Consider the following 15,486-nt stretch of genomic DNA (forward strand, 5'->3'; position numbering starts at 1 on the left):
CCGCTGCCGGCGCAGCTGAAACTGCTGAGAGCGAAACCACAGATAGGTAAGGGGAGACTCACTTTGCATATCTTCTACATGTTATTGGCGTGATTTACATAATTACTGGCTCACTTTGGAAGTACTGGAGGTTCAATAAAAATACCGATCTTTCCTCTAAATGGAAATATGTGGTGCAGTGGGTGACGCTGAACGGTGAAGGAAGCCTGGACAGGGCATCCTAACACTAGCTTGGCAATTACGTATATGCATTCAGTTTACCCAACCACAGCTGTCAGCGTCTCTATGAGGGCTGCAGTCCACAAGGATGCCGAGACATCCCCATCTTCCAATTAGATGCTCCATTCTATTGCCTGGGAAAAAAAAAAGACACCTCTCAGAAGAAGCATATAGCATTTTGATTAAAATTTATGTGCCTGGAGAGGCGCCTAGGTGGCTCAGTTGGTTAAGCATCCAACCCTGGCTCAGATCATGATGTCATGGTTGGTATGTTCCAGCCATGTATCAGGCTCTGTGCTGACAGCTCAGAGCCTGGAACCTGCTTCAGATTCTGTGTCTCCCTCTCTCTCTCTGCCCTTCCGGCAAACTCACTCTCTCTCTCTCTCTCTCTCTCTCTCTCTCTCTCAAAACTAAATAAACATTAAAATTTTTTTTAAAAAAATTACCTGCATCAGGAGTATAAACTTTAGACCCAACAGACTGAGATAAACTTGGCCCTACCTCAATTTGTATATCATCATAAGCTGGATCAACTCAAATGTAGCAGTCTTATCTGTGACTGTGTGAAAAACTAATGCGATATAGACTATGGTGTTGAAAAGTAAATTAAAAATTGGGTTTTAACAGTTCATACTTTTTAAATGGTGGTCACTAGGCTGCTATGGGGAAAGTTCTCATGACCAGCACCTTCAAAGCCTTATGGTTGTGGGCCAGGTGTTATTATTTTACTGGTCCAGTGCTATTGCTACAACAGGCAAAAAATAGCCTTCCTATTTCACTTTGCATTGGATGATAGAATCTACAGAGTTTTGTAACTCCTCTGTTCACAGTCAGTAAAACAAAGGGTAGACTATGGCAAGAAACCCTTGGAAAATACTACCTTTGGGATGAGGCTTTTGGCCATTTATCATGTAACCATCCATCTAGGAATAGTTGAGCTTGATTGTATTAGTGTTCCCAAAGCATTTGTTTCCAAAGAGATAATTTATACACGATCAACAAGGGAAGAGATGAAATGAGCTGCAAAAGTCATAAATCATCCCCCTCTCTCCCTTTCCCTCTCTCTCTGTCAGAAATTATGCATACTTGACACTTGCAATGCCTGTATTAAATAGAGAACCATATTTATGGTCCTTGGTGCCCCAAACAGGCAAATCTATAATTGAATAACATCATGAGAAATTATCAGTTATAAATCAGGATGTCAGTTCACTGCTTACCTTAAGGCCATGTCCACAGAGCTGCACTGAGGCCAATTCCCATGCTCCCTCTGCCCAGCCCTCCTGACCAAGGAGACCTCCACTGTGCAGAATCTGAAAAGGGGATGGAAATACCTCACCAGAAGTTACCATCTGATTATCAGTTAATAGTACCATGAAAAAAAAAAATAGGAAGAACTTTGCTGAATGACCCTCTTGACCAATGTATGTCTCTTGATGTTCCGAATCTTTTTGCTCATGCCTTATATAAATAATAAGTGAACTATCAAGGCTTGGCATAGAGAGGAAAGTCTCCCATAATCTCTGGTCAAAATTCCCTAAAATAATAGTCATATATTTTTACTAGTCATAGAAAACACACATAAAAAAGCAAAAATTTAAAACTATAGCAGGGGCGCCTGGGTGGCTCAGTCGGTTGAGCGTCCAGCTTCAGCTCAGGTCATGATCTCACAGTTTGCCCGCATCGGGCTCTGTGCTGACAGCTTACAGCCTGGAGCCTGCTTCTGATTCTGTTTCCCTCTCTGCTCCTCCCCCGCTCATGCTCTGTCTCTCTCTCACCTTCAAAAATAAATAAAAACATTAAAAAAAATTTTTTTTAACTATAGCAAAATTCTTCTATTGTCTGACTCTTTCCTCTCCTTAACATAGTTTTATTACCTTATGGAAAATTTTTTCGTATCTCACCAGGAGGAACATCTCAGCAAATAACAAAGTGGGAAGGAAACAAAATCAGAAGAACAAAGATCACAAATGGATAGACTTTAAAAATTCTTCCTTGGGGTGCCTGGGTGGTGGCTCAGTTGCTTGAAGGTCCCACTTCAGCTCAGGTCATCATCTCTTGGTTCATGAGTTTGTGGGTTCGTGCCCCACATCGGGCTTTGTGCTGAGAGCACAGAGCCTGCTTAGGATTCTCTGTCTCCCTCTCTCTCTGCCCCTCCACCACTCATGCTCTGTCTCTCTCTCTCTCAAAAATAAACATGAAAGAAAGTTAAAAATTCTTCCTCACCTTTAGGTTTCTTCCAGATTCTTCTACCATAAAAAGTCTCAAGCACCTGAACTTATTAATACTACCTACACTTGCACTGTATCATTTATGTATTCCCTATATCATCCAAAACAAAAGATTCAGAAACAGTTCTAGACTCCAAGTTACTCTTTTCCATATTACAACTAATTTTTCCCTCTATTTCCTTTCTCCTCCCACGCCTTTGAAAAGTGTCGACTCTCAATGATATTGCTGACTTTTCCTTTTAGACACTGTTTATTGAGCTGTCTGGCTATAAAGCTACTTTGCCATGTACTAATAAAGTTTTGGAGATTCAGAGATTCAGTAAGTGGAACAATGTGGTGTTTCCCTGCCTAGAGAGAGCCCCCTGCTCCATGGCACAGTAAGACTTACCCCTGAGAGAGACTGCCAAGGAGCAGGAGGAATTTGAGAGCCTATAGCAGGATAACTTAATGAAATACTAATTTGTGTTTATTCCCCTATATGTTCCCTTTCAATTCACTTCAGACAAGGAGCCAAGCCTTTAGTATTTCCTTCTCTGAGTGATTTTTAAAAGTGGAAAATAGAAGTCACTTTGATCAAAGTCTGTTCTGTCTTTTGCAAACATCTAAGTTACCTGGAGAGAGGATGCCAGGGGTCCCAGGGGGAAGAGGACAGGAATACTTTTAAGAGCAAAGAGATAAAGAGGCAAACCCAGAGTCTGGGAAGGAGACAAAGGTTGAAGTTCCTAGGGTTAAAAGAGATTTATATTGGACACCTCACCCCTTCAGAATGGAAAGGCCAGACCCCAGGTACAGATGCCCCACAGGTTCCCAGCTACTCCCTTGCCAAGCATGGCACGGATGCTGGATCATGACCTGCGTCCAGTGAGGCTAAGACCCCGGGTCGCTGGCACAACACTGAGTGGTATCAGAGCTTTCAAATGGATTTAAGCTGATATAAAGAAAATTAGGAAATACCATATTTTTTGCACAAGCCAGTTGGTGCAGTAAGATTCTTATAGGGAGGGGTACCTGGGTGACTTAGTCAACTGAGTGTCTGACTCTTGATTTTGGCTTCACACTGAGCGTGGAGGCTGCTTCGGATTCTCTCTCTCTCCTTCTGCTCCTCTCTTCCACTCACACACTCTTTCTAAAAGTAAAAATTAAAAAAAAAAAAAAGATTCATGTGAGGACCTCCTGTGGGGGCTGACTGATGCATACCTACAGCCCAGACTGATTATAGGTGCTTGGATTTGGGCTAATTCATCTTGAGTTATTCGTCTTGACTGTGTTGTACAACTGGTATATATAGAGACAAGTATAAACTCTTGGAAAACATGACTGATGAGCGAATGCTGAGGGTGGTGGTAAGTTTAAGTTTTTGAAAGAGTACTTTATAATGTTTTAAAATCCCTGGCAAGACCAGCACCTTTTCCAGGAGTAACAAAACACAAATCACTTTTTTGTTACTATTATCTTGATTTTGTGGAAGTGAATTCAAAGCAGGACAATATCAACTAACAAAAAATAAATAAAAGGATTGTTTCCAATATTGAACAACTTGTATAAATGATAAACAAATCCTAGGCAGATACAAGGTGGTCAGAGAAGAACATGAAAAGAGCTATAGCCTTGCTAGTTTGCTGAAATTGAAGTTCTCTGTAATTCTCCGGGAAATATCTAGAAAAATTTTAGGATCTCTAATATCTTTTTTAAAAAATTAAATTTCTCAGGGCACCTGGGTGGCTCAGCCAGTTGAGCGGCCGATTTTGGCTTAGGTCATGACCTCATGGTTCATGAGTTCAAGCCCCGCATCCAGCTCTGTGCTGACAGCTCAGAGCCCACTTCGGATCCTCTGTCCCCCGTCCCCCCTCTCTCTCTCTGCCCCTCCCCCACTCACGCTCTCTCTCTTTCTCTCTCAAAAATAAACATTTTTTAAAAATTAAAATTCTCTCTGGAGAGGGACAGGCATACAGCAGCCAATAGACATGCTGCCTGGGAAGGGGTCCATGTGTTGGACTACTTTAGGGACAACTGTACAGATGGACATGAAGGTTACCAGAAATGGCTGGCATTTTCCAACAAGGTTCCAATAATGAAAGTCCCACCCCCAGAGGGGAGACATTTGAATCTTGTCCTGGAGTCCTAGAGACTGAGAACTAGACAAACGCACTGTTGATATGCCTCCCACGGCAGCCCCTTGGCCGCATGGCTTACACCCTCCCCTCCCCCTTGCTCACTCGGCTCCACTGCACCTGCGGCCTGTATCTGCATTCCCTCTGCTTGGAATGCCCTCCCCAGATATTGGTATGACCCATTCCCAGACCTCCTTTGTGTCCCTACTCAAAAAGCACCTTCTGGGCCAGGCCTTCTCTACCTCAAATTACGGCCCCGACCCCAACACTGCCTTCTGTGCTTACACCATCAGACATATTACTTATTTTACTCTGTGAATTTCTTGTCTGTCTCTTCCTTCCAGGTGATCTCCATGAGGAAAGGTGCTGTGTCTTCTGTTCAATGCTGTGTCCTCAGCCGCTGAAAGTGACTGGCACAAAGTAGTGTTTAATAAATACTGAAATTAAAAATGACAGGGGCGCCTGGGTGGCGCAGTCGGTTAAGCGTCCGACTTCAGCCAGGTCACGATCTCGCGGTCCGTGAGTTCGAGCCCCGCGTCGGGCTCTGGGCTGATGGCTCAGAGCCTGGAGCCTGTTTCCGATTCTGTGTCTCCCTCTCTCTCTGCCCCTCCCCCGTTCATGCTCTGTCTCTCTCTGTCCCAAAAATAAATAAACGTTGAAAAAAAAAAATTAAAAATGACACAGAAGTTCTTATGGAATAAGATGCCCAAGTGGCCCAGGCTTGAGGTCCTTCTTTCACAGAAAACCATGCTGCAGTGGCTGTGGCTGAGCATCTGAGTTCATGGCCATGGGACCCAGTGACAACCAGGGAACATGCACATCTGGTAAAAAAAAAACAAAAACAACACACACACACACACACACACACACACACACACACAGAAGAAAAACAACTTTCCCACCAGCCAGAGGGCTGTGAATAGGCATCTTCAATCGCACTGTGGCCAGAGGGCAGCGGTGGGTCCAGGCTGGGGCAGCCTGGACTTCAGCACAGCTCTGGGCTGCACTGGAGGGAGAACGTGGCAGGGCATGCTCTCCCAGAGAGCAGTCTAAAGGAGTTCAGTCCACCCCACGCTAATCCCAACAAGGGAACACAGCAAAGCAGGAGAGGAGGGTTGCTGCTTGCTCCTCCCCACAAATATCAATACTCCTGTGGTGCACATCTAAAGAAAGAAAGAAAGAAAGAAAGAAAGAAAGAAAGAAAGAAAGAAAGGAAGAAAGGAAGAAAGGAAGGAAGGAAGGAAGGAAGAAAGAAAGAAAGAAAGAAAGAAAGAAAGGAAGGAAGAAAGAAAGGAAAAAAAGAAAAGAAAAAAGAAAAGAAGAGAAAAGAAAAGAAAATTCCATGAGAACAAAAGGGCAAGTAAAATTCCTATCTGGAGAGAAGTAAACCAGGACATACTTTTATACATGTGTCCTGATATAAAGCTCAAGGTATAAAATAGCATAAAATATGATCCCTGTTTACATGAAGCTTCTCTTGATGTGGATACAAGGTTGAGAAGTAAATGCAGCAGCATTTTTCTAACCAAGGGTTCCTGAAAACAGAGGAGGGTTCATATGCTTATTCTTGGAGTCTGAGTGGCATCTGAGTTGGAGCACAGAAATGTCTTTGCAGTCTTATGTTTTATTATTTTATTTTTTAAAATCAAATTTTGTATTTAATTGTAATCTGCACTGTAAAAAAGTGTTTTAATCACCACTAAACTTACTTAGCTTTGCTTCCCACAGCTTGAAGACAAACTGATACTCCACCAAGATGTGTCAAGAAGTCCTATGATTTTGGGAGCATCTGGGTAGCTTAGTCAGTTGAGCGTCTGACTCTTGATTTGGCTCAGGTCATGATCTCATGTTTCATGAGATCGAGTTCCTACAAGTTTGAGCCCCTGCATCTGGCTCTGTGCTGACAGTGCAGAGCCTGCTTGGGATTCTCCCTCTCCTTCTCTCTCTGCCCTTACCCTGCTCTCTCGCTCTCTCTCTCTCACAAAAAAAAAAAAAAAAAGTCATCCCATGATTTTGAATTCTCCTTGACACCATGAACCCCCAGGGGTGTAACCCTAACTAATAAATGTGGGATTTGGACATCATGAAAAACATCTTATGCCAAAATGTATGACATTAACAACAATTGCTGTGGCTGTTCAGGAAAATATTTGCAGACTATATGGAGTCAGATGTGAAAAGTATCAGTCAAACTGCTGCCAGTGATAGAAGCTGTGTAACACAGCCATTTTTTTTTTCTTTTTTGCCTATTTTTTAAAAATGAGGAAACAAATCATTTTTAAAACAAACATATATATTTTTTAATAGAAATGCAAAGTACATATGCAATAATACCAGAAATAAACATCTTCAACTCTGGGCTCTTTTCAAAAGACACAAGATCATTTTTTCAAAAGATACATGATGCACAGATAAACCACATTCATACCTTACAATGTTAAATAGCAAACTATTTAAATTCATAATGAACAATGACTATTTTTCAGTAGCTTAAAATTTTAGTTATTCATCCCATAATTCTTATGAGTAAAAAAAGAAAAAGCTAATCATGTACCTTAATATTGTCATTTATGAATTACTCCAAAGTACAAACAACCCTGAAGATAGAGTTCCATGCTTATCATGGGTATTATAAAAATACCAAGACATTTATCAGGCATAACTAATGTATTAAAAGCTATATTTTAGAATATGTTTCACAAACACAGCTCCAACATTTCTCTTTTGTTCAAAAAATATAAGAGGTAGGTTCAAATAAATGCATATTATGTCACTAGATTTTCACAAAAAAATGTTGGCGATTGATAACCAAAATCTCTAGAAATCAAACTACATTAAAAAGTTACAGAATAACTTCAACTAATAAATATTTGTCTAAGTCTTAATCACACAAAGAAAAAAAGATGATTGCCTACAAAAATGCCTTTAGTAAAATAAAAATATGCCATCAATCTTACAAATTTTCTACATCATAATGTGTTCCTAAAACTTGGCACAAGGGAGAATATGAATGTATATGTTTATAAATTGAGCCCTTCATTTAAACATAGGTACCTAACATATAATATTAATATACACTACTATTAAAATGCACTATTCTCCCAGGGTTGCACTGCCCAAGTTGAGAATTGTAGGTTCAAACAAATTCAACACTGAGGGGGAAATGAAGATGTCATTCACCCATGATCAACCTACTTGACATAATTAAGAAATGTTCGATTACCAAGAATGCTCCCTAGAAGCCTTCCTGATTAAAAGAGAATCTGATTCAAGTAGGAAACAAAGGAGGACAAAGATAAGACAGCTGTTCCGCAGATGCTGATATAGGTAAAAGGTTTTGCTTCCTGGTGCTTTTCAAAGCAATGACAGAATAAAAAGAATCTTTCAAATAAGTTGCCTTGCATTGATAATTTAACAGCAATATACTGGCAATCAGTGTGTCACTCCAGGAACCAAATAACAGTGCAAGGAAAATGGAAAGGGGCACATTGAAGTAAATACTGTTTCATCACTTCTCCTTATACAAAAAATGTAAATGGACTAGAGTTATTTGCATGCCCTGAATTCTGCCACTTCAGTCCATTCTCATTCAGCTTAAAGAAACACAGTGATATAAGCCCTATACTTACTTGGCTGCTGTAAGGTATGTTTTCATGCAATGATTTTCTATTAATGGTTCTACAAGGAAATTTTAAGAAGTCTACAAAGACATTCAAAATACATTAAACAACTTAAATTTCAAGGTTTTCTGATCATTTTGTTTTTTAGAAAAAGACATTTAAGTATTAAGGAACTGGCATAAACTTGAACCAACCAAAATAAAGATTAGTAATTTATAATTACCACACAAAACACATTTAATTAAAGCAATACACTTTTCAGATTTAGGACTCAGGGCATAGCTTTGTCGAAAGGCACTAATATGAAAAGATAAAATATAATTTTGTGGCCTTTTCAAAATTGTGTGAGCTTATCAAAACTATAATTTTTAACATTTCTGTATATATAAAATTGAGCCCAAATATTTGAAGTAATCATTGATATGCTCTTCCTTTTTGTGACAAATATATGGTTTCTTTTGCCATAGACCTGTAATTCTAGGTGGTAAAAGTCACTCCAGAGGACTGATGAAAATTTCAATAATCACCCTAAAGCAAAAATTTCAACATGTCATTTCTGGGTTACTCTTAAAGTTTGCTTCATATTTTCATAAACCACATAACTGATGCCCACAGCAGGGAGCACCTTCATGAAGTTTGGGGTGATGCCTCTGTAAAGTCCTGGTATTCCTTCTTTGGAAATTATTCGTCGAAAGAGGCCAACCATGTTCATTTGTTTGGTTCCTTCTATCATGGCTAGGAAAAGAAGAAAAGAAAAAAGAAAGAAAGAAAGAAAAAGCAAGGCTAATTTAATATTCAAATATGTTTTATTTGTGATTCTGAATGATATTCTAGAATATATAAAGTATCCCTTTATATATAAATCTCCTTGCATGGCACCTAATAGTGAGTTCCGTAATTACGGTAACAATGGTAACAACAGTTATTAGTTCAGTAATTGCTATGTGTTAGATACTCGCTTTATTACTTTATATACCAATCCTGCAAGGTAAGTATCATACCTATTTTATAAATGAGGAATTGGAGGTTTAGGAAGATGGAGAAACTTGGCCTAATATACTTAGCCAGCAAGTGGCGGGGAGCTAAGAGTAGACAGTCTTTCTGACTCCAAAGTTCACACACTTTCTACCACCCCACACTGCCATGGCCAGCCCTCCTCATTAACCAAGCACTGAAAAGAGAGTAGATCAATCCTTGGAATTAAGGGGAGCATGGGAACACTTTGAGGAGCTTAAGAAAATGTAGGGTTCCTGGGCCTTGAAAATGGCCTCAAGAGTCAAGAAAGGGAGGAAGAGAAAGCCCATGCTGCTGACACCACAAAGAAAAGTGAGGGCACATGGGGGCACTACATGGGGACTGCTGATGTGGTTATTACACAGAGGGTATCCAGCGCTGGAGGTGAGTGAGGCAGGGGTGGGGAAATGGAGAGGAGGAGAAAAAATAAAGTGGGGCCAGATTACTAAAGGCTTTGAAATTCCCACTAAGAACTTGGGAATTTATTCTGAGGACACTGAAGAGTCACAAAGATTTCTGAACAGGAATCAAGTGAACAGACCTTGACTTTAAAAACAACAGATCTGGGGGCGCCTGGGTGGCGCAGTCAGTTAAGCGTCCGACTTCAGCCAGGTCACAATCTCGCGGTCCGTGAGTTCGAGCCCCGCGTCGGGCTCTGGGCTGATGGCTCAGAGCCTGGAGACTGTTTCCGATTCTGTGTCTCCCTCTCTCTCTGCCCCTCCCCCGTTCATGCTCTGTCTCTCTCTGTCCCAAAAATAAATAAACGTTGAAAAAAAAAATTAAAAATTAAAAATAAATAAATAAATAAATAAATAAATAAATAAATAAATAAATAAAATAATAATAAAAACAACAGATCTGGGTGCCTGGCCAGCTCAGTGGGAGGAGCGTGTGACTCCTGAGTCTGGGGTTTGAGTCTGAGCCCCGTTTTGAGTGTAGCGATTACTTAAAAATAAAATCTTTAAAAAAAGAAACATAGGTCTATCAGCCACGAGAGGACTGGATTGGAGTTGGCAGATTGGAGAGGGGGACTTGCCAGATGAAGGTTTCAATCAGACTGGCTGGGTTTGAAGTCTAGCTCCACTATTTACCAATGTATAACCTTATGGAAGTTACTTTATCTCTTTTTGCCCCAGTTATTCACCTGTAAAATACAGATAATACTAGTATCAATCCCAAAGATGGTTGTGATGGTTAAATGAGAGAATACAAATGAAATATTTAGTTACTACTTTCCATTTTTCTCTCCAGGCATATGATTTTCTTTCAGCTCCTCAAATGGACCCCATTTTCTCCTGCCTCAGTGCCTTCACATATGCTTTTCCTCAGGCTATAAGGCTCTTTCTTTTCCACCTCACCCCACCTTTGACCAGCTAACTTCCACCTGTCTTTCTAGGTTGAACTTAAATGACAATGTCCTCTGGCTCCCAAGTAAGGTTAGAGCCCCTTGCTCTGTACTCCCCTGACAAAGGGGAGGTGATTTAACAAGTTTGTTTACTTGCTGCATGTGTGTCTTTTCCACTCCACAATGGCAGGGACCACATCTGACTTGTGGACTGCTCTAACCCTAGCATCTGGCAGAGTGTCTAGCACCTGACAATGGCTCTGAAAGTATTGGTTACTTAACAAGTGACCACTTGGTTGGGGGCAGTGGGGTGGTTGGTACTTGGAGGAGAGACTGGGAATAGAGCTGTAGATACCCAGGAGGTACTGTTTAAAGAAATGATAGTAGGTGAGTGAGACTGGCCAGCAAAGAGCAAAAAAAGGAAAGAAAGGCACAGGCTACATACTTTAAATAGCAATAAAAGCCAGCAAATCTTTTAAGAATAGAGAATAATCAATAAGATGGTAGAAAAGCCAGGGGACACAGTATAATCAAAGCCAAGGGAGAGGACAGGGTCACAATGAGGAGGGATCCCACAGTTCAAAAGTTGTAGGGTCCAATAAGAGCAAACAATTCCAGCCACCATTTACCAACAATTTGCCAAAGGCCAGGTGCTTTACATATATTGTTGCCAATTCTCACAACAATGCACAGTTCTCATTCCCATTTACAGATGAGTAAAGGAAAATCCAAAGAGGTTTGGGGCAAAGAGGAAAATCCAAAGAGGTCTGAACCCAAATCCATCTAGATACTTAAGCTTATATACTCTTAAAACATGCATTCTCAATATGGGCAAAACCAAATCTCACTGTTTACCCATAAAATGCAGATATACGCAGAGTACATGTGCAGTGTATTTGTGATATTAAAATTTCACGAAGAGGGAGTGATTAGGAAAATAATTTATGAAAGGGTTCCCTAGGGAGGCAGTAATGAAAATAATAAATAAATAAAGCTTGTGAAATACTATCTTAAAAGCATATTCTGCTACCTCAGGAGAACCTGAAGCTCCAAAAGCATGTTGCTGATAGAGTACTTTTATCAGCATCATTCATCCATCAAAAACTCACCTTGAGGGGCACCTGGGTGGCTCAGTCAGTTAAGCGTCTGACTGTTGATTTCAGCTCAGGTCACAATCTCACGGTAGTGGGATTGAGCCCCACGTCGGGCTCTGTGCTGAGTGTGAAGTCTGCTTGGGATTCTCTCTCTTCCTCTCCCTCTGTCCTTTCCCTACTCATGCACACGTATGCATGCATGCATGCACTCTCTCAAAATAAATAAATAAAAACATTAAAAAAAAACTCACCTTGGGCCTGCATGCGTGTTTTCACCAAAGCCAAGGGGTAGCTGGCCAACTGACCGCAAGTACTAGATACGATGCCACATCCCAGCAACACGATGACTCCAGGGTTTACAGAGTCTTTGGCATAATTATCCAGCCAGTAGGACTTCAAGAGCTGCCAGAGAAACAGAAGAGAAGAAAAACAGTGAACAACTAACATTACAACTGCTTTCGCTCAACATGAACATTTTCACAGACACCCTCATCCTTATGAGAGACAGGCTGCACATCTGTGAGATCAGGTAACACATTCCCAGCAGTGGCAGTCACTGGAAGAGGCAGCAGCTCTGCACACAGGTGTGGTAGCCACTGGGGATTCAGAACACATGAGCTTTGCACAGGTTGCTCCTTTTCTTCTGAATAAATGTTAAGATCAACAGCACTCCAAATGTAGGACCTCAAGCACATTTCCAATGGTATTAATAAAAACAATGTAATTCTACTAACTGCATCTAACTGTGTACTTTACATACATGTTATTTCATTTAGTCCTTTCCCTGATGTGGAGCTATTCTTCCAATTTTAGAATGAGGAAAATGAGTCTCAGTGGAGTTATTTTTAACAAGAGTGCAGAATCAAGTGTACTGATCCCCCAGCCATGCCTTTTTCCCTGTCATCCTATATCCTTGTAATTCCATTAGAAGGTGATGATTGAGAGTAACTGTATAAAACACATATGCTAACCTACTTTTTAAATATACAATATTTTAAGTATAAGAATCTATGCACATACGTGGGAAAATTATTGTTATGGTAGCACAAGCATAGTAATACACTACTTAAAGCAATCTAAGGATTCAATGCAATCCCTACTCAAATCCTAAAGGTATTTTTTGAAGAAAAAGAGAAAACCATCCTAAAATTCATATGGAATCTCAAGAGACTCCAATGGCCAAAATAACCTTAGAAAAAAAGAATAAACTTGGAGGCCTCATACTCCCTTATTTGAATAGATACTACAAAGCAACAGTAGTCAGATGGTGTGGTACTGCCGTAAAGACAGATATATAGATCAATGGAACAAAAACAGAGAGCCCAGAAATAAATTGTTGAATATATGGCCAAATGATCATCAACAAGGATGCCAAGACTACACACTGGAGAAAGAACAGTCTCTTTAACAAATGGTGTGGGAAAAACTGAATATCCACATGCAAAAAATAAAGTTGGACCTTTACCTTACACCATGTACAAAAGTTAACTCAAAATGGATTAAAGACCCAAACATAAGACCTAATACTATAAAACTTCTAGGAGAAAACACAGGTTAAATGTTTCTGGAAACTGAATTCGGCAATGCTTTCTTGGACATGATGTCAAAAGCACGGGCAACAAAAGCAAAAATAGATAAATGAATTTCACCAATTTAAAATCTTCTGTGCAGCAAAGGAAACAATCAGCAGGTGAAAAGGCAATCTACGGAATGGGAGAATATATTTGCAAACCACACAACTGATAAGGATTAACACCCAAAATAGATAAAGAACTCCTATAACTCCACAACAACAATTAAAAAAATTAAAAATGGGTAAAGGCAACAGATATATGAAAAGATGCTCAACATCACTAATCATCAGGGAAATACAAATCAAAACCATAATGAGATATCACTTTATACCTGTCAGAATGGAATCAAAAAGACAAGAAATAACAAGTGTTGGTGAGGATGTGGAGCAAAAGGAACCTTCATGCACCATTAGCAGGAATGCCAATTGGTATGGCCACCGTGGAAAACAGTACAGAGGTTTCTTGAAAAAATAAAAGTGGAACAACCATATAATCCAGCAATACCACTACTGGGTATTTACCCAAGGAAAATGAAAAGACTAATTCAAAAAGATATATGTACCCGTATGTTTACTGCAGCATTATCTATAATAGCTAAGATATGGAAGCAACCTAAGTGTCCATGGACAGATAAATGGATAGAACAGATACGCCGTGTGTGTGTTCATGTGCATGTGCATATACACACATATATACATTCATACATACAGACACATACAATGGAATATTACTCAGCCATAAAAAATAATAAGATCTTGCCATTTGCAACAACATGAATGGACCTAGAGAGTATTATGAGGGTATTAAGTGAAATAAGTCATACAGAGAAAGACCCTTACCACATGATTTCATTTATATGTAGAATCTAAAAAGCAAAACAAATGAAAAAAACAACAACAAAAAAAGGCAGATACAGACTTTTTAATGTTTATTTATTTATTTTGAGAGAGAGAAAGAGTGCACGAGCAGGGAGGAGCAAAGAGAGAGAGAGGAGAGAGAGAATCAGAGAATCCCAAGCAGGCTCCACGCTGTCAGCTTACAGCCTGACACAGGGCTCGATCCCACAGGGCTCGATTTCCCATGTGAAATCATGACCTGAGCCAAAATCAAGAGTTGGCAGTTCAACTGACTGAGCCACCCAGGTGTGCAGAAACAGACTCTCAAATGCAGAGAACAAACTGATAGTTGTAAAAGGGTGGAGGATTGGGGGATGGGCAAAATGGATGAAGAGGAGTGGGAAGCACAGTATGGAATAAATAAGTCACAAGGATAAAAGGTACAGCATAGGCAATATAGCCAATGGTATTATAATAGTGTTGTATGGTGACAGATGACAGGTGACACTACTGGTGAACATAACATACAGAGTTGTCAAATCACCATGTTGTACACCTACAATTAGCATAACATTGTGTATCAACTATACTTCAACAAAATTGGCAAAAATTTGGATAGACATTTCTCCAAAAAAATATATAAATGGACAGTAAACGTATGAAAAGATCTTCAACATCATTTATCATCACATTTCATGCAATGAAAGTCAAAAGCATAATGAGACACTGCCTCATCTCTGTTAGGATGGCCTCTATTTAAAAAAAACAAACAGGGGCACCTGGGTGGGTCAGTCGGTCGAGCATCTGACTTTGGCTCAGGTCATGATCTTGCAGTTGACAAGTTTGAGCCCCACATGGGGCTCTGCGCTGACAGCTCAGACCCTTGACCCTGCTTCAGATTCTGTGTCTCCCTCTCTCTGCCCCTCCCCCGCTCATGCTCTATCTCTATCTCAAAAATAAATATAAATGTTCAAAAAAATTAAATAAATAAAATAAACAAACAGAAACTATCAAGTGTTAGCAAGGATGTAGAAAAATTAGAATTCTTGTGTACTGTTGGTAGGAATGAAATAGGGTATAACCATGGAAACCAGTTTGACAGTTCCTCAAAAAGTTTAACATAGAATTACCATAGGACCCAGCAATTCTATGCCTCAGTATATACCCAAAGGAATTGAAAGCAGAGACTAGACAAGATACCTGTACCCCAATGTTCACTGTAGCATTATTCATAATAGCCAAAAACCAGAAATGAGCCAAGTATCCACCAACAGATGAACAGATAAGCAAGATGTGGTATATACATACAATGGAATCTTATTCAGCCAATAGGAGTGAAGTTCTGATACGCTACAACATGGATGAACCCTGAAAACATTATATTAAATGAAATAAGCCAGACAAAAAGGGACATGATTCCCTTGTAGAATACATGATTCTAC

General features: G+C 39.9%; 1 protein-coding gene across 1 annotated transcript in view; it reads right to left on the minus strand.

Moving 5' to 3' along the window:
* Window positions 1–6,833: 6,833 nt before the first annotated feature.
* Window positions 6,834–15,486, minus strand: part of LOC123598356 (calcium-binding mitochondrial carrier protein SCaMC-1) — a 61,867-nt gene continuing 53,214 nt past the window's right edge. The window contains exons 9-10 of the mRNA XM_045478483.1: window positions 11,886–12,036; window positions 6,834–8,916 (exon numbers count right to left, since the gene is read on the minus strand). Of these exons, the coding sequence (XP_045334439.1) occupies window positions 8,732–8,916; window positions 11,886–12,036 (336 nt within the window). The 3' untranslated portion in view covers window positions 6,834–8,731. The remainder of the gene's footprint in view (window positions 8,917–11,885; window positions 12,037–15,486) is intronic.

This window comes from Leopardus geoffroyi, chromosome C1 (assembly GCF_018350155.1).
Source record: "Leopardus geoffroyi isolate Oge1 chromosome C1, O.geoffroyi_Oge1_pat1.0, whole genome shotgun sequence".
Taxonomy (NCBI): domain Eukaryota; kingdom Metazoa; phylum Chordata; class Mammalia; order Carnivora; family Felidae; genus Leopardus; species Leopardus geoffroyi.